General features: G+C 42.2%; 1 protein-coding gene across 4 annotated transcripts in view; it reads right to left on the bottom strand.

The window, feature by feature from the left end:
• The window catches only part of myo19 (myosin XIX), a 65,023-nt gene that overhangs the window by 39,635 nt on the left and 4,798 nt on the right, over positions 1–20,590 (bottom strand). For 3 of the 4 annotated variants that reach the window (XM_043718561.2, XM_043718562.2, XM_087977401.1), the window contains exons 2-3: positions 2,089–2,236; positions 330–478 (exon numbers count right to left, since the gene is read on the bottom strand). In XM_043718561.2, the coding sequence (XP_043574496.2) occupies positions 330–478; positions 2,089–2,236 (297 nt within the window). The remainder of the gene's footprint in view (positions 1–329; positions 479–2,088; positions 2,237–20,590) is intronic. The other variant, XM_087977402.1, reaches the window with a different exon arrangement.

Raw genomic sequence — 20,590 nt, 5'->3', positions numbered from 1 at the left:
GATTAAAATTAGTTTTCTGATCACATAACCATCATTAGATAAATTAATTAAGCAGTTTTTCATAAATTCTCAACCCATATAGCCAGGGTACCAGAGGGATTTTTTTTCTCATTTACTTAACTTTAAAGACTACTTTATGCAGTCTCTGTCAATTTGTGGTGTAGCTACAGTGTATGTTATATTTAATAAATGGTTAGAATAAACTAGGCACAATTAGGATGTTAATATTTTGATTATCTAGGTTACAGAATTATCAAGAATAGCATTAAATTAATTAATTGTTTCAAAACCCCTTTTATCATCCAAGCAGAATTCTATACTAGAGTTACCTGCGGTCGAGACGCAGAGTGGTACGCCTTCATAATGTCTAGGGAATACAAGTTAGGCACAGGCTGGAATGGGTTAAGAGCCACCAGTGTACACCCAGCACTGGTATAAAATATACCGGCCGCATACCTTGCTTGTAGGCATTTTAAAACTAGGAGACAGAAGGAGGACATGAATTTATGCAGGTTTTTGAATACTGTAATGCTGAATGATCTATTGTATTTTGTTTTGTACAGTAATCTGTTAATCAAAATTATTTTAATTATAATACAATATTTGTAAAGAATATGTACATTTAACATTAGATCCCCATGTTCACCCAACATCTCTACCAGAATGTTGTTTGGCATTTTTAAAGTTAGAACAATCAGACTACAATAATGTAATAATTCCTCAACCTTGGACAATGAACATGGGGAGAAGCGTCCCTTGAAATCCATCAAATCAGCCCATTCTTGTAAATGTACTTTTGGTGGAGACGCACCTCTTTTTTTTAAATCAGAGTTATTTTACTAAACATAACGGGTACGGAGATGTATTTCCAGTGACATCTTATTTCACATTGATAGTTTAACATCACTCAATGTTTTTTAAATTTATTCATTGGAAGTAGACTTCACTGACAGGGCCAGCATTTATTAATCAGTCCCAAATGCCATCCAGGTCATTATGGTGGTGAGCTGCCTTCCTGAACCACTGTAGTTAATTTGGTGTGCGGAGTAAGTTCCAAGATTTTGAGCCAGCAACACTGAAGGAACAGCGATATTTTTCCAAGTCAGGATGGCGTGACTCCAAGGGAACTTGAAGGTGGAGATGTTCCAACACAACTGGTGCCCTTGTCCTTGTAGATGGTTTGGTCACGGGTTTGAATGGCAGTGTCTATGGAGTCTTGATAATTTCTTCAATGCATCGTATAGTGCACTTTTACTAGTGTCTGTCAGTGGTGAGTGCGTGAATATTTGTCGATGTGGCGCCAATCAAGTGGGCTACTTTGTCCTAAATGGTGTTGAGCTTCCTGAATGTTGCTGGAGTTGCATTCCTCTAGGAAAATGGGGAGTATTCCATCTCAATCTTGATTTGTACCTTGTAGATTGTGGACAGCTTTGGGAATCTGAAGGTGAATTGCTTGTTGCAGGATTCCTAGCCTCTGATGACACAATATTTATACAGCGAGGCCAGTCCAATTTCTGGTCACCTCCCAGGGCATTGATGGGGGAGATTTAGTGACGGTATTGCGACTGAATGCAAGGGCCAATGGTTACATCCTTTCTTGTCGGAGATGGCCATTGCTTGACACTTGTGTGGCATGAATGTTATTTGCCATTTTCCAGCCCAAACCTAGACATTGTCTCCAGGTCTTACTGCATTTGGACATAGACAACTTCAGTATCGGAGGAGTCACAAATGTTCTGAACATTGTGAATTATTGGTACATGTCCCTACTTCTGATCTTATGATAAAGAAAAATTCATTAATGAAGCAGCTGAACATAGTTGGACATTACCCCATGGAATTCATGCTGAGATATCCTGGAGATGAGATGACTGATCTACAATAACTCAACCATCTTCCTTTGTGCTAGGTATTGACACCATATGTAGTCAAATGCAGTGTTAATGTCAACTGCAATCACACTCACTTTAACATGTGCTTTGTCTAACCATTAAAAATGCACAAAATACCAGAATCATATTCAAACACCCAATATTTTAAAAACAGCTATGCTGCATATATCAGATAAGTAACCAGTTAAGTAGTTACCTGTGGCAGTTGTCACTGGGTTGACTTTAGTGAGGTCATCGAACTGGTGTAACTCCTCTTCATTGATGAGAAAAGCTTTTACTTCTTCAAGAGTACGATTTAATATAGAGTGATCTGAAGCTTTGTGGAACTTGTTGAAACAATTACTCTATAAATAGAATCATAAAATAGTCAGCATGTACTTTTGCTAGAGTACAAAACCACTTGCTTAATGAAATAACTGTACAGAGGCTGGTATCCCGTCACCAAGTCAGTCTTTATTCACTTGTGCACAACACACTAGCTATGGCCAGTCAGCTCAGTCAGTCGCCTGAACTGAGGAGATTCTAATCTCCTGATTATATATTTTTTATTTTTTTAATGAGAACAAACACAGAAGGCAATATCTCCTAGTCAAAGGAACTTCTCCCCACAGCACATTGACTATGGCCAGCCAACTTGGAGTCAGTTGTCTGACCTGAGGAGATTCTAATCACCTTATTATATTTTTTCATATTTTTAAAGATTTTTGTCCCCCTAATGAAAGGACAGAAAACCAAAAACATGCACAAAAAAAAGAAAAACAAAGGCAATGTCTCCCAGTCAAGGTAACTCTCTTTCCCCCACAGTACATTGGCTGAGAGGCCCGCCAGTTTGGAATCAGTCACCTGACCTGAGGAGATTCTAATCTCCTTATTATATATTTTCAAATAAACCCCGACACTACCGCCAAACAGCTATAGTGCTTATTTTCACCAGCACCAATGTGTGTGTGCAGATATAGGACACAGTGAAAAAAACGAAAAGCGCAGAAAACTTTATTCATATTTCAACACCAGGAAGAAAGGAAACACCTGACTAGCCAGTGACTGGCAGAGTCCTTCTCAACAAAGGGCAATGCTAAGTGATCAAAAAGGTGAAAGGGAGGGCAGGGACTAAATAAAAATAGAGGGGGAAATAAAACACTTCCACTCCCTGCAGTGCCCACCTCCCCCTGAAAACCTCGAGGTTGTGCGTATACACTGCGTGTTCCTTCTCCAGGGACACCCGGGCCTGGACATCACCAGAGGGGAATCTCCTTATTTTATATTTTTTTTTTCTTTCCTTTTTCATGTGTGGGTGTAGATGTAAGACACAGTGAAAAACAAGAAGTGCATAAATCTTTTTCATATTCCACCACCAGGAAGAAAGGAAAACCTGAGTGGCCAGTGACAAGCAGTGCCCTCCTCAACGAAGGGCAATGCTCAGTGATCAAAAGTGAAAGAGGGTCAGGGTTTAAATCAAAATAGGGTCGGAGGGGGAGATAAAACACTCCACACCTGTGGTGCCTACGTCACCCTGAAAACCTTGAGGGTGTTAGTAGACACCGCATGCTCCTTCTCCAAGGACACCCGGGCCCAAACGTATATACGGAAGAAGGGACTCTTTTTATTATATTTTTTCTCTAGCAAATGAAAGTAAACAATAGGAACTGAAGATGCTGGAAATTTGAAACAAAAACAGAAAGTGCTAGACAACGGCCTATATAAAAAAAAACTCCACAGAGGCTAAAATCCTGTTACTAAGTCATGCTTCATTTACACACAAAGTCCTTGACGCTAATCCAGCTCCCTCAGAGCCAGCTCTCAGAGTGAACAGAATCTCTGACACTCCTTTTTTTTTAACTTCTGACACTCCTGTTTATTTTTTTCTCACACTGGTCCAGCTCCCTCAGAGCCAGCTTTTTTAATATACAATGTTTGTTTTTACAGAATGGATATCATTACAGATATTGGTCCATTAATACTTTTCTTTGTTCTCTCTATATCATTTAGTGTATGTGCTGCTGAAGTGAGCGTGCAACACACTTGAAAATATTGTTGAACTGAACTTGTAATCTCAGCACTAATTATTTATTCATTCTCTTTTTCATGAGACATAGATCAGTGGCACATGATCTAAAATATACAAAAAATGTTGCATTATGTTTTTAGGTTTAATAAATCTGGTAACAGAATTCCATAAAAAGAAAAAAGCAAGTTAGAATATTAGAGTGCAGAAAGCACTGATCTCTGCATCTGGTCTTTGCAATATTATGACCCCAGCTGATGGTAGCACAGGCCAGAGACAAACTTAGTTTGATAGGCCATTAGTTTTATTTCTGCAATTTGTTTACCTTGGTGATGAGTCACTAAACGTATTCACACAAGGCTGCCAATGTACTTTTAACAAAAGAGCACCAGATTATTATAGAAAAGTAAAAACCAAAGCTTTATAGTAATAGAAAATTTAATATAAAGAACAGCAGAAAGATTCAACTCTTCCCCAGCAAATATCCTTTATAGACATTCAACCCCTCCTATCTTCACATTTTAATATTTTATTCTGATGATGAGGTTGCAAGTGTTTCCCTTCAAAAACCCGCTGCACATCCACAATGTGAGATTCTCTCTGTTGTTCCTTGAAATACTCCAACACAAGTTAGTTCATTGATTTTTCTTATTGAAATCCAAGGAAAGAAAATCAGGCCTTTTTCCTGTTACTTTGAATATTTTTGAGGCTGTCAAACAGTACATTTGCTGGTATAGATCTTTTCTTCAGAACTGACCCTGCTTCTGTCCTCTGGCATCTCTTTTTCTCGATCATAAAAGCTCAACTTAGTAAACACTTAAATTATCTCACCAATTAATTTATTTATTTAGTCATTTAGCTTAAGTCACATTTCTTGGAAATGCTGTTTTGTCCCAATGAAAAATAACATTTCCAACAAAGTCATCCTCTTAGAACTGAAGACCAAAAACCCATTCACCTCCACTTGAGAACCCAAAGTTCCAAAACTTGATAATTTATTAGAACCTTCATCACAACATACAGGCAGTTCTAATAAATGCAATAGTCCAGTTTGCACAATAGCTGCACTATTTAAACTAGTGGGGCCAGAATCAGACTATAGTCAATGTAGGTAAGGACAGTTCGCATTCTACACATAATGGTCTAAATTCTTCAATTGCTCAAAGAAACACACGTTACGACAGAACTGACTGTGTTTAGAGATTAGGGGCCTGGAGGGTGGCCCAAAAAGATACAACATTACTTTTCAATTCTGATGTCTCAGTTGAAGTCCCCATTCAAACAAAAGACTCCTCCATATATCAGTTGTAAGGATTCTAGGTGGGACCACAACAATAAATTGCCCCTGTCAGCAAACTCTTCCAAGGAGGTATAGGACGGCTGGTGTATGAACTAATGAGGATGATCAAACTAGTACAGCGAGTAATATTCTGATATAAAACAAAGAACTGCAGATGCTGGAATCTGAACCAAAAGCAGAAATTAAAGAAACTCAGCAAGTCTGTCAGCATCTGTGGTCAGCATAGACAAGTTGGACCAAACGGTCTGTTTCTATGCTGTACATCTCTGTGACTCTACATAAAAAAAAGAAACAGAGTTAACATTTTGAGTCCAGTGAAGAAGGGTCACTGGACTTGAAACATCAACTTTGTTTTCTCTGCATAGATGCTGCCAGGCTTGCTGAATTTCTCCAGCAATTTCTGTTTTTGTTTGAGTATTATTCTGAGTTGGAGTTAAGATATAACTAAAAGGGATCAACAAATAAACTTGGAGCTGGAGATGTGGCTTTCAGGTACCTAAAATGATCATACTGTTTCTTTGCCTGAATTTAAAATGTCTTAATGTAGAACATAAGGGACAAATTACACTAAAAATAAAAACATTTGACCTGCACGATGTACTAGTAGGAAACCCAGCCAACAAAACATCCAATTCTTCTTGGTAAGACAATCATCTACATTGAACTTATGAAACTCCCAAGATCAACACCAACAGATGTTTGCACTCATTATGAAAGATGAAATTCACTTCTCTTTCTCAGAATCAAGCATTCCTCATTCTAACGAAATGAAAAAGTGAAGATGTGTTTATTGCAATGCTGACCAAAGATGACAAAAAGTGGTTTTTGCTGGATGTTGAGCCAATTTTCTATTAACCATCAGTTCCACACTTGCTTTAACTCTCCCATGTTTGATGAAACCAAAACGTTAATTCACCCCCCATCCATATCATTTAGCCTTACAATTAAAAAAAATCTGTATTTGTGTTCACCTTCTTTTGATCCATCTACTATAAACGGCTCTAGCAACTTTTTTCATCTTGAGAAATCCAGAAATGAATTTTTGAAGTTACTGTGAGATTTTACCTCGATTAACATCTTCGGTTTGCTTTGTAAACAGGTAAGGAAAGTACACTACTTCTAAAGTCAGAATCAAACTTTATCAATGATAAATATAGGAAGAACTGAACTACATAGATCTGGCTTGGCTTTAAAAAATTACGAGTTGGTGCTCTGCTGGCTGATCTTCGTTTGGGAGGCAGTACTGCAATTTACTTGATCATACTGGCTTATGAAAAGTGAAAAAGCAACTGAAATTAGCTATAGTTCTTGATCTCTCCCAATCATTAACCAAAAACTACTGCTAGGACCAATTAAGTGAACTTCAAGCAACCAATGTACAGGAGGTTGAGAGGAGTGAGGTCAGGGATAGGTTTACAGGGTCATGAAAGGGCACCAGCAACCAGGATGTTGGTTTGAAATGTGTATACTTCAATGCCAGGAGCATCAGGAATAAAGGTGGGTGAACTTGCAGCATGGGTTGGTACCGGGGATTTCGATGTTGTGGCCATTTCAGAGACATGGCTAGAAGAGGGACAGAATGGTTGTTACAGATTCCGGGACTTAGATATTTCAGCAAGAACAGAGATGGTGGTAAAAGGCGGGGGGGGGGTAGAAGAGGCATTGTCAATCAAGGGGAGTATTACAACAGCTGAGAGAATGTTTGAGGACTCACCCACTGAGGCAGTTTGGGCTGAGATTAGAAACAGGAAATGAGGGGGGTCACCATGTTGGGAGTTTTCTATAGGCCTCCGAATTGTTCCAGGGATGTACAAGAAGGGATAGATAGCAAAGATGGTTCTCAATAGGAGCGAGAGTAATAGGTAGTTGCTATGGGGGAACTTTAACTTCCCCAATATTGACTGGGAATACTATAGTTCAAGTAATTTAGATTGGTCAGTTTTTGTTCACTTTGTGCATTGAAAGTTTTCTGACACAGAATGTAGACAGGCCAACAAGGGGTGCTGCCATATTGGATTTGGTACTGGAGATTTGTAGGTAGGTGAGCACTTTGGCAATAGTGACCATAATTCGGTTACATTTACAATAGCAATAGGCAGGGAAAGAGGTATAACTGGGGGAAAGGCAATTATGATGTGATTAGGCAAGATTTAGGTTGGGGAAGAAAACTGTAGGGGATGGACATACTTGAAATGTGGAGGTCATTCACATTTGTCGAGAGAGGGAACCATCATTTACTAAAGAAGTTGAAGCACTTGTCAAAAGGAAGAAGAAGACTTACGTGTGGCATGAAGGCGAGAAAGTTATAAGTTAGCCAGAAAAGATCTAAACAGAGGGCTAAGAAGAGCCAGGAAGGGACATGAGAAGTTGTTGGCAGATAGGATCAAGGAAAACCCTAAGGCATTCTATAGTTATATCAGTATTTTTTTTTTTAAATGACTATAGTAAGATTAGTGCCAATCAAAGATAATAATGGAAAGTTGTGTGTGGAATCTGAGGACATGGGGGAAGCGCTTAATGAATACTTTTCGTCAGTATTCACATTGGAAAAGGGCAATGTTAGTGAGAATACGGAGATGGAGGCTACAAGATTATATGGGATTAAGGTTGACAAAGAGGAAGTTTTAGAAATTTTGGAAGATCTGAAAATAGATAAGACCCCTGTGCCAGATGGGGTCAGATTCTCTGGGAATCCAGGGAGGATATTGCAGAGCCTTTGGCTTCATCTTTACGTCATCATTGTCGAGAGGAGTAGTGCCAGATGACTGGATAAGGTTCCACACAGTAGCTATTGCACAAAATACGGAGTTTCTGGATTGAAGGTGATTTTAGTTGTTTGGATTAGAAATTGGCTAGCTGAAAGAAGACAAATTGTGGAGATTGATGAGAAATGTTCATCCTGGAGTTCAGTTACCAGCGGTGTGCTGTTTTGGGGCCATTGCTGTTTGTCATTTTTATAAATGATCTGGATGTGGGCGTAGAAGGATGGGTTAGTAAATTTGCAGATGGCACTAAAGTAGGCAGAGTTGTGGATAGTGCCGAAGTATGTTGTGGGTAACAGAGGGACATAGATAAGATGGAGAGCTGGGCTGAGAACTGGCAAATGGAGTTTAATGTGGAAAAGTGTGAGGTAGTTCACTTCAGAAGAAATAAGAGGAATGCCAAGTATTGGGCTAATGGTAAAATTCTTGGCAGTGTAGATGAACAGAGAGATCTCAGTGTCTTGGTGCATAAATCCCTGAAAGTTGCCACCCAGGTTGATAGGGCTGTTAAGAAAGCACATGGTGTGTTGGCGTTATTGGTAGGGGGATTGAGTTTAGGAGCCACGAGGTCATGCTTCAGCTGTACAAAACACTGGTAACACTGCACCTGGAGTATTGCCTGCAGTTCTGGTCACCACATTATAGGATGTGGAAGCTTTGGAAAGGGATCAGAAGAGATTTACAAGACTGTTGCCTGGTATGGAAGGAAGGTCTTACATGGAAAGCCTGAGAGAACTGAGGCTGTTTTCATTGGAGAGAAGGTTGAGAGGTAACTTAACAGAGACCTATAAGATCATCAGAGGATTAGATAGGGTGGACAATGACAGCCTTTTTCCTTGGATGGTGAAGGCTAACATGAGGGGACACAGCTTTAAATTGAGAGATTTAGGACAGATATTAGGGGTAGTTTCTTAACTCAGAGAGTATTAGGCTTGCCTGCAACAGCAGTACACTCACTGATGTTAAAGGACATTTAAATGGGCGTTGGATATACATATGGATAATAATGGAACACTGTAGGTTATATGGGCATCAAATTATTTTCACAGGTCGGCAAAATATCGAGGGCCAGGGCCTGTACTGTGCTGCAATGTTCTATGTTCTAAGAAGAACACACGCAGCTGCAATAAACAGTTCAGCCTCAATAGCCTGCAGAGAATCGCTAGTAAATCTCATGAATTTGGAGCGCGAGCTTTAATGCAGTGGAAATCAACTAGCATCTAAAGGACTATTTTGAAGTAAGGAGACAACACCTTCCAGAAGAGCAAGAATTAGAAAGGTGTTGCAAACACAGCAACAATCAGAAGTTTTCTCTCAAAATATTATGAGCTCAATAAGCCTATCTTCTTTTTTTGCCACTGGTTGTGAGGTGATAAAACTTCTCATCATATGTGGCATTAACTACAAATTGGGCAAGAGGATAATTAGGAACACATCCAGCATGTTTTATTCCAAAAATATCTTCCTGTAGATATTTCTGTAGATTATATACATATTTAGGACTCAGGTGATTGCTGCAAGTCTCTCGTTCATGGTTCACTGTGTTTTGAAGAATAGCTTTTGGTTTTAGGAATTAAAGTCATGACTATAGAAAATAGGATTAATGCAATTAATACAAATTTGCAATCTATCACCCTTAAAAGGTTGGGATCATGTTGAATTAAGAGGCTCACAGCTAGAAAGGTAAGATCAGAAAGCAGCCAATAGGCTTTTTTTTTAAAACAGAAAGCCTGTGGCATTATGTCTGCTTTCCTTGTGCCGCAGTGCATTCTGCAGACATTTTGTGTTTTGAAAATATTCAATACCCCTGAAAGGTTGTAAGTCCATTTATTTCCTCAGATCACAGAAAAAAATTGTAAATAATAGATAATTAATCTAAAGGTTAGTAAGAGCACACTCCAGAGCTGACTATGTCACCATGGTGATCGGTGGAGTGTTGGGGCATTATTTGCTTTCAATTTATCTGGATATTTGCTGAGAGTTAGTAGCAGCTTGGAATTAGCAGTGTGGGTAGTTTGCAGCTCACAAAAGAACAACAGCCAAAGGAAATGGTAGTTAGCTTAACCTGTACTGTAAGCAAAGTAAAATACCACTTCATCATGAAAGTGTGGAAGGTAGGTGAAGCTTAATCTCAATTTGAATCTTGTGAGGGAACAGAACCTGAAAGACAGTCAAAATTTGAAGCTACCTGGAAATAGGTAGCCTTACGGTGGTAATGCTATCTCTTAGAGTCATAGAGATGTACCTGCACTCCAAGGTCTCTTTGTTCAGCAACACTCCCTAGGACCTTGCCATTAACTGTATAAGTCCTGCTAAGATTTGCTTTCCCAAAATGCAGCACCTCGCATTTATTCGAATTAAACCCCATCTCCACTTCTCAGCCCATTGACCCATCTGGTCAAGATCCTGTTGTAATCTGAGGTAACCCTCTTCGCTGTCCACTACACCTCCAATTTTGGTGTCATCTGCAAACTTACTAACTGTACCTCTTATGCTCGCATCCAAATCATTTATGTAAATGACAAAAAGTAGAGGACCCAGCACCGATCCTTGTGGCACTTCACTGGTCACAGGCCTCCAGTCTGAAAAACAACCCTCCACCACCCTCTGTCTTCTAACTTTGAGCCAGTTCTGTATCCAAATGACTAGTTCTCCCTGTATTCCATGAGATCTAACCTTGCTAATCAGTCTCTCATGGGGAACCTTGTCGAACACCTTACTGAAGTCCATATAGATCACATCTACCGCTCTGCCCTCATCAATCCTCTTTGTTACTTCTTCAAAAAACTCAATCACATTTGTGAGACATTAATTCCCATGCACAAAGCCATGTTGACTATCCCGAATCAGTCCTTGCCTTTCCAAATACATGAACATCCTGTCCCTCAGAATTCCCTCCAACAACTTGCCCACCACTGACATTAGGCTCACTGATCTATAGTTCCCTGGCTTGTCCTTACCGCCCTTCTTAAATAGTGGCACCACGTTTGCCAACCTCCAGTCGTCCGGCACCTCACCTGTGACTATCGATGATACAAATATCTCAGCAAGAGGCCCAGCAATCACTGCTCTAGCTTCCCACAGAGTTCTTGGGTACACCTGATCAGGTCCTGGGGATTTATCCACCTTTACCCATTTCAAGACATCCAGCACTTCCTCCTCTGTAATCTGGACATTTTGCAAGATGTCACCATCTATTTCCCTACAGTCTATATCTTCCATATCCTTTTCCACAGTAAATACTGATGCAAAATACTCATTTAGTATCTCCCCCATTTTCTGCGGCTCCACACAAAGGCCGCCTTGCTGATCTTTGAGGGGCCCTACTCTCTCCCTAGTTATCCTTTTGTCCTTAATGTATTTGTAAAAGCCCTTTGGCTTCTCCTTAATTCTTTTTACCAAAGCTCTCTCATGTTCCCTTTTTGCCCTCCTGCTTTCCCTCTTAAGTATACTCCTACTTCCTTTATACTCTTCTAAGGATTCACTCAATCTATCCTGTCTCTACCTTACATATGCTTCCTTCTTTTTCTTGAACAAACCCTCAATTTCTTTATTCCCTATACCTACCAGCCTTTCCTTTCACCCTGACAGGAATATACTTTTTCTGGATTCTTGTTATCTCATTGCTGAAGGCTTCCCATTTTCCAGCCGGCCCTTTACCTGCGAACATCTGCCTCCAATCAGCTTTCGAAAGTTCTTGCCTAATACCTCTTATAAAAAGAAAGTAATCAGCTGAATTAGCTTGGAAGGATTGAAAAGTAACCAGAATAAAGGATAGTCTGCAGGAATCCACAGTCAAGAAATGGCAAATGAAAGTATTTCCTCTGGAATAATTGGAGCTGAGGAGGATTCTTCAGAGGGCTGTAGCACATCTTTGCGTGGTCTCTACAGATTAATGGTTTATTTGTCTTATTAGAGACTTTGGAGGGTGATTTTAAGTAAACCTGAGTGCAAAACACACATAGTTAGGAGCTATAGTATTAATAATGTTAACTTCCTCAAATATTCTTCTCTAACACATTCCACATACATATGAACATACGAATTAGTAGAAGAAGTGGGCCACTTTTTTGGTCCTGAGCATGTTCTGCCATTTGATAAGATTTGGTTACTCCTTATTGTCATCTAACCTTCCCCCAATAATCTTTACCATTTTGCTTACGAATTTACCTCTGACCAAAAAATATTCAAAGATATTTTCCAGTGCCTTTAAGAAAGATATTGTCAAAGACTCACAACCATGAGCGAAAAGAAAACTCCTCATCTCTATCTTAAATAGGGAACAGCTTATTTGTAAAATGACCCCCGATTCTAGATTTCTCCGCAAGAGGAAACACACTTTCCGCATCTACCCTGCCAAGATCCTTCTCAAGTCACCTCTTACTCTTCTGAACTCCAGCTGATACAAATCTAATCTGTCTAATCTTTCCTCATAAGACAACCCACCCATTTCAGGTATTAGTCAAGTAAACATCTGAACTGCTTCCAATACACTTACATATTTCCTTCAATAAAGAGACCAATAGTGCGCATAATACCTGGAGGAAACCCACACAGATATAGGGAGAATGTGCAAACACCACACAGACAGTCACCTGAGGCTGGAATCGAACCTGGGTCCCTGGTGCTGTGAGGCAGCATTGCTAACCACCGAGCCATCATGCCGCCAGGTGAGGTCTCACCTGTGCCCTTTTTTATGAAGCATAACTTCCCTATTTAAGTACTCAATTTCCCTCATCATAAATAACATTATTAACTCTTAATTACTTCCTGATTCTGCACACAAACCTGTTGAGATTCTTGCATTAGGATACTCAGATTTTTCAGCATCTTAGGGTTTTTTTACAATTTCTCACCCAATTAGATAATATGCTTCTTTTATATTCTCCATGCCAAAATGGACAATTTCACATTTTCTCACATTTGCAAAATTTTTTCCACCCATTTAATCCATCTCTATCAATTTGTCACCTAATGTCCTTTTCACTGCTTATTTTTCTACCCATCTTTGAGTCATTGATCTCTTCATCCAAGTCATTTACATAAAATTGTAAACTGTTATGGCCCCAACACTGGTCTCTATGGAACATTGTTTGCCAACCAGAGAACCAATCCATTCATACTACTGTTCCCTATGAGCTTGCCAATCTTTTATTTGTGTCAATATGTTACTTGCTACATCATGAGCTTAGGTTTTCTGCAATAACCGATGATCTGGCACATTTTTAAATGCCTTCCGGTAATCTAAGTAGAGTACACCTCCCAGTTCCCCTTTATCCACAGCGCATGTTTATATCTCAAAAAAAAAACCAAATAAATTGGTTAAACATGATTTCCCTTTCACAAAATCATGACTTTAATATTAGCTTTTAACAGCTTCCCTATGATAGATCTGAAAATGTGTTGCTGGAAAAGCGCAGCAGGTCGGGCAGCATCCAGGGAACAGGAGAATCGACGTTTCGGGCATAAGCCCTTCTTCAGGAATGAGGAAAGTTTGTCCAGCAGGCTAAGATAAAAGATAGGGAGGACGGACCTGGGGAAGGGGCATCGGAAATGTGATAGGTGGAAAGAGGTCAAGGTGAGGGTGATAGGTCAGACTGGGGTGGGGGCGGAGAGGTCGGGAAGAAGATCTCAGGTTAGGAAGGCGGTGCTGAATTCGATGGATTAGACTGAGACAAGGTGGGGGGAGGGGAAATGAGGAAACTGGTGAAATCCGAGTTCATCCCTTGTGGTTGGAGGGTTCCTAGGCGGAAGATGAGGCACTCTTCCTCCAACCGTCGTTTTGTTGTGGTCTGGCGATGGAGGAGTCCAAAGACCTGCATATCCTTGGTGGAGTGGGAGGGGGAATTGAAATGTTGAGCCACAGGGTGGTTGGGTTGGTTGGTCCGGGTGTCCCAGAGGTGTTCTCTGAAACGCTCCGCAAGTAGCCGGCCTGTCTCCCCAATATAGAGGAGGCCACATCGGGTGCAGAGGATGCAATAGATGATGTGTGTGGAGGTGCAGGTGAATCTGTGGCGGATATGGAAGTTTCCTTTGGGGCCTTGGAGGGAGGTGAGGGGGGAGGTGTGGGCGCAAGTCTTGCACCTCCTGCGGTTGCAGGGGAAGGTGCCGGGAGTGGAGGTTGGGTTGGTGGGGGGTGTGGACCTGACGAGGGAGTCACGGAGGGAGTGGTCTTTACGGAATGCTGATAGGGGAGGGGAGGGAAATATATCCTTGGTGGTGGAGTCCGTTTGGAGGTCCTTTTTTCCCTATGATAGATGGCAAGCTAATTGACCCTGTTTTCTGTTTTCCTCCCTGAAAATAAAGTTTCTATTTTGTTAAAAGAAGCTGAAGTCTTGTGACATAGTTCTATTAGTTAAAATGAGATGTTTGAATTTCTATTTAAACATCAACAGTCTCTTGCCAGATTGTAACAAGGTGCATTGAAACAACATTAAAATTGTTGTTCCCAAAATTCATTGAAACATCTGGGAAGTATGATCAAATAACCATATTAATTTTTACAGTAACTAATTTTTTTTAATAAAAACCCTGCTGCAGTTCAATCTGGGCAGAAAGTGGTCAAGCATTTTAAGGTCTTGCACACTTTGTTAAATTACCATTTTGTTTTCTCTTAGAAGAATGGACATGGACCATGACATGGATGGCAAAATATACCATAAACAAAGCAAATTGTACACTCAGTGACCATTTTAACAAATCCTCTGGAATTATTTTTGAAAAAATCAGAATTTTTACTAAATTTTTCTATTTCCAAAAAGGCAAAAAAAATGTTGTTATCCACTTCGTGCGGCAACAATATGGCGTTCTCTGACCAGTTCTTGGACATACTTCCCTCCACAAACTAAAACACTTGTATTTACAACCAGATCATAAGATTCAGTTTCAATTCAATAGCCCTATCAATCATTTGCAAGATCACGCTCTACTCATGAAGGCTCTTTTTACAAATTACTACCAGAAATTTTCCCAAATAAGAGTAAATAATCAATTCTAAAAAATAACAATTTATTCTTAATTCCAGCAAGCATTAACTTCAGACTTAAGCCAAATTAAAATCTGATGTTTCAGTATACTAAAAAGCTTTTTTAGTGAATTGCCCCCAAATTGACATCACCATACAATTTGATTTTGTACCACTAAACATTGATTGGTATACATGACAAGGATTCTATTGACTGAATTGTCCTATTTTCTGGCAGCTATTTTTAAGGAGATTCATAGAGGGTTTCTCGCCATGCCTTATGCTGACTTGTCTCAAAGGTTTTCTGCTATTCACCTCATTATTTTGTTTTCAGGCTCCACGGCACCCTTCTCATGCAATGACACGGCAGTAGAGGCAGGAGGTACTCACTACCACCAGTATCTTGGCTGTTCGCTCCAATGGTGCCATACTTAAACCTCAATTACTCATCACTTCAAAAACTGAATGCCAGGAACCTCCTACTAAGTGCTGTTCCATTATTTTTCAGCAACTAGGGGTGAGTGGAATGCAGATGCTGGAGAGTCAGAGTCGAAAAGTATGGCACTGGAAAAAGCACAGCAGGTCACGCAGCAGGTGAGTTGACATTTTGGGCATAAGCCCTTTAGGAGTGTGGAAGGGGAAGTGGACTGGGGGAGGGGGGGGTGTTGGTTGGGGTGGGTGGAACTGGGGGAGAAGGTAGGTGGGATGGGAATAGGTGGATGCAGATGAAATAGAAAATAGTGAACCCTAAAGCGTCATTTCAAATCCAGCAGAGACTTTCCTGCACATCCACCCATCTCATTTACTGTAGCCACTGCTCTCGACGTGGCCTCTTCCACATCGGGGAGACCAAGCGCCAACTCACGGAGCAGCTCAGGGAACATCTCTGGTCCTCACACACCAAACAATCCCACCACCCTGTGACTACTACTTCAACTCCCCCAAGGACAAGCAAATTCTGCCCTCCTCCACTGCCAAATCAAAACCACCTGCGAAGTGGAGGAAGAACGGCTCATCTTCCACCTCAGAACCCTTCAACTACATGGCATCAATAGTAACTTCACCAATTTCCATATGTCCCCACCCCCCACCACATCTCAGATCCAATCCTCCAACTCACCACCGCCCTCTTGACTTGACCTATCTGCTCCACCCTCCCCACTGACCTATCACAATCAAATTCCACCTGCATCCACTTATCACCATCCCACCCACCTTCCCTCCTGTACCCCAGCCCTACCCCACCCCTGCATTTATCTTTTAGCCCACCTCCCCTTTCACATTCCTGATGAAGGGCTTAAACCAGAAACGTCGACTCTCCTGCTGCTTGGATGCTGCCTGAACTCCTGTGCTTTTTCTAGCGCCGGTTTTCGACTCTGTTCCATTTGCTTTGGCAACAGGATGTCACCGTAAAATATGTTGGAACGCCACGTCAGAGAAGGGACCTGAAGATACTATGGACATAGTGCTAGGTAAAGAGCCGTCAAAGGAGACCACAGCCGGCCTGCATTCATATAGCAGGTAGGTAAAAACAATGACTACAGATGCTGGAAGAGCACAGCAGTTCAGGCAGCATCCAAGGAGCAGCGAAATCGACGTTTCGGGCAAAAGCCCTTCATCAGGAATAAAGGCAGTGAGCCTGAAACGTGGAGAGATAAGCTAGAGGAGGGTGGGGGTGGGGAGAAAGAAGCATAGAGTACAATGGGTGAGTGGGGGAGGGGATGAAGGTGATAGGTCAGGGAGGAGTGGATAGGTGGAAAAGGAGATAGGCAGGTAGGACAAGTCCGGACAAGTCATGGGGACAGTGCTGAGCTGGAAGTTTGGAACTAGGGTGAGGTGGGGGAAGGGGAAATGAGGAAACTGTTGAAGTCCACATTGATGCCCTGGGGTTGAAGTGTTCCGAGGCAGAAGATGAGGCGTTCTTCCTCCAGGAGTCTGGTGGTGAGGGAGCGGCGGTGAAGGAGGCCCAGGACCTCCATGTCCTCAGCAGAGTGGGAGGGGGAGTTGAAATGTTGGGCCACGGGGCAGTGTGGTTGATTGGTGCGGGTGTCCCGGAGATGTTCCCTAAAGCGCTCTGCTAGGAGGCGCCCAGTCTCTCCAATGTAGAGGAGACCGCATCTAGAGCAACGGATATAATAAATGATATTAGTGGATGTGCAGGTAAAACTTTGATGGATGTGGAAGGCTCCTTTAGGGCCTTGGATAGAGGTGAGGGAGGAGGTGTGGGTGCAAGTTTTACAGTTCCTGCGGTGGCAGGAGAAAGTGCCAGGATGGGAGGGTGGGTTGTAGGGGGGCGTGGACCGATCAGGTAGTCACGGAGGGAACGGTCTTTGCGGCCAGGGCGAGTGCTATTTTGTGGACCAAAAGAAATTCCCAGCCTTGCCAAAGGAAGGTTAATAATCTCTATGTTCTGCAAGGACAAGTGCTACCATCTTCTCTCTGCATTCTCACCCTCACTCTGACACTGCCACCAGCCAGTAATATTTTCAAGGCTAATGGTCCAAAATTCTCAATATTGCATGCAGCAGCTCCACTGAAAATCTCCCATACACCTCATCCTCCAAAACCCTTCCTACCCCTCCTCCTCATTCACTCAGGAGAAAGTGAGGTCTGCAGATGCTGGAGATCAAAGCTGGAAATGTGTTGCTGGAAAAGCACAGCAGGTCAGGCAGCATCCAGGGAACAGGAGAATCGACGTTTCGGGCATAAGCCCTTCTTCAGGAAGAAGGGCTTATGCCCGAAACGTCGATTCTCCTGTTCCCTGGATGCTGCCTGACCTGCTGCGCTTTTCCAGCAATACATTTCCAGCTCCTCATTCACTCAGGTCATCTCACCACCTCTGCTGTTCCTGTACCAACAGTTCTTCCATTTCCTTTCATCTCAGTCAAGCTCTCCCTTTGTCTCACGGCAGAGAAAATGGCTCCTAACTGTGCAGAAATGACTAAGATAGACATGTGGCATGGTGGCCGACGTCCAGTTCTTCACCCCTCAAGATGGCTGGAAATGATAGAAACTGCTCACATCAAGTGCCAAGACATTCACATCAAGGCAACCCAGTAAGATTTGCTGCACTGTACTCTCAAGTTACCAACTCTATCCGCTTACAAAGATTCTCAAACTGCTACCTCTATTGCACAACTAATGGCATATAACAGCAACACCCATGCAGCCACTGCTCCAAATATGCCAGCCCAAGTGCTCCTCCTCCTCTGTGGAAGCAACCACAGATACCTGAGGATGCACTTGCAGGCTTTCTCCTGTGACCACTGGGAGTCTTTCACCTCAATGGGTTCGCTATCTAAATTAGAATCAAGAGCACAAGCTGGTGAACACATCACTGGAATGTCTCTGCTAACACTTTCACTGACAGTCAGAGGACTGTGGACTGCTGGAGACCAAGCACTGTTCGAGTACAGGTAAAAAAAATGACCCATAGTGCTGGCCATTAATTATATTGTATAAATGTAGAACAGAAAGCAGGCAGATTTGCTCAGCGATGCACAGTGAAATTTGGAGAAGTCTACAGATATTATCACAATGCTGGGACCGGCATGCACACACATCACTGCCTCCATGGACAGGTTGACAGTGTTGTGGAAAGCCAGCGCTAGCAGGACCCAGTAGCTGCATGGAAAGCATGCATATCTGCGCCCATCACTTTAGCCATTGGTGCTCAGCATCAGTGGCATGGGAAAAGGGGACCAAGTTATGTCAACCTCATTCCAGATTATCCTTCCTCTCAAGGAGAAGTGGTGGTACTAGCAGACACCCAGACAGAGGAACTACAGAGAACTCCCCAGAGGTTACGGGTCAATACATTCCAAAGGTGTCAGACTCCTTGATCTCCCTGCAATCCCCAACCCTACAGAATTTGCAGCCAACAGGAGTGAGCCTACATTTGGAAAGGTCACTCTCAACATGTCTGAACCCTCTAGCTGCAAATACCCCTTTGGTCATTTACCCAAATCCTCCACGCCAACAAGGTCCACTAAAGAGAAAGTTCCTTCCATCCCAGCTGCAAGCACCAGGACTGCACTAAGTCTTAGTGAGAGGGCAAGGAAAAACTCTCCCAGGGCACAACGTAGTACAGGGACACATCATTGGAAATATGCCTTCACATCTCTAAATATATATGCACTTTCAATTATCACATCTCACTGACTGTCAATTTAGATAAAGGACCTTGTTATGTGACCACAAGGCCAGAATTCAGCAATCTCTTCATCCACACCAAGGAGGATTGGAACGTTGCTCAACTCTGAGCAGTGGACGTTATGTATCCTTCAATCCTGACATTCATGTGTGTGTGCAAGACTTAGCACTTTAACAAGGAGATCACAGAGGCTAAACAAGTGTCTTGTAATAGTGGCTTGCTTCCTCTAATGTTCCATATTTATGGGCACCTTGTGTGTGCACGACACATTTGTAAGTACACTCTTCTCTGGAAGCAAAGATTCATTCCAACATACTTAATGAGACAGCACACACTCGTTCAAGCACAGATAATGACCAATGCTCAACTACCTCCCAAACAAGAACTCATAAGGCAAACATTTACACCCCACCCCAAAGACCAAAATAAGATGGAAACTTTATTCCACCCACTGTAAATTTGTTGCCAGCCATTTATCTTCCTTATTGTGCTGTTGAGATTTGGTCAAAGGCGGCATGGTGGCACAGTGGTTAGCACTACTGCCTCACAGCGCCAGAGACCTGGATTCAATTCCCACCTCAGGCGACTGTGTGGAGTTTGCACATTTTCCCTGTGTCTGCGTGGGTTTCCTCCGGTGCTCCGGTTTCCTCCCACAGTCCAAAGATGTGCAGGCCAGGTGAATTGGCTATGCTAAATTACCCGTAGTGTTAGGTGAAGGGGTAAATGTATGGGTGGGTTGCGCTTCGGCAGGTCGGTGTGGACTTGTTGGGCCAAAGGGCCTGTTTCCACACGGTAAGTAATCTAATCTAATCTAACCTAACCTAATGACATACTAGGTCATGCTCCTAAGAATGGGCTTCAGGCTCTACCTAGTAAAATTCTCTTCCCTCTTCCCCACTTCACGCATCATATTTTGTTGCTATCCCTGCCAATTCTACCAGAATACAGACTCCTCACGTTCACATCTAATCCTTTTATTCAACAGTTAATATCCCCAATTTGCCCCCACAGCCCTTGGTATAACATATTTCCTTGTTCCAATATTCATTGTCCCCCCAGTAAAGTCAGAGTGGTAGATACTTGTGAAATTACCCCTCAGTACCCTCCGATGTTATTTAGATTAGATTAGATTACATTACATTACTTACAGTGTGGAAACAGGCCCTTCGGCCCAACAAGCCCACACCGCCCCGCCGAAGCACAACCCACCCACACCCCTACATTTACCCCTTACCTAACACTACGGGCAATTTAGCATGGCCAATTCACCTGACCTGCATATCTTTGGACTGTGGGAGGAAACCGGAGCACCCGGAGGAAACCCACGCAGACACAGGGAGATATATCAGATCCACCTTTATATTTGTGTTGATTCCTTCACTGTCAATACCCCTTCTGCATCAGAGCATAATACATGCCATTCCCAAACCTGAGTTGCCCACTTTCCAATACATTGCACAGGTTATCTCTAATAACCTTCCTTGTTGTCTACTGCCCCAAACCCCAATTCTAAC

The sequence above is a fragment of the Chiloscyllium plagiosum genome, unplaced genomic scaffold (genome assembly GCF_037043375.1).
Source record: "Chiloscyllium plagiosum isolate Xiang-an unplaced genomic scaffold, Cpla_swu_hap1 HiC_scaffold_31, whole genome shotgun sequence".
In the NCBI taxonomy this organism is placed as follows: domain Eukaryota; kingdom Metazoa; phylum Chordata; class Chondrichthyes; order Orectolobiformes; family Hemiscylliidae; genus Chiloscyllium; species Chiloscyllium plagiosum.
The sequence above is the reverse complement of the archived record's forward strand: the minus strand, read 5'-3'. Positions and strand labels throughout refer to the sequence as shown.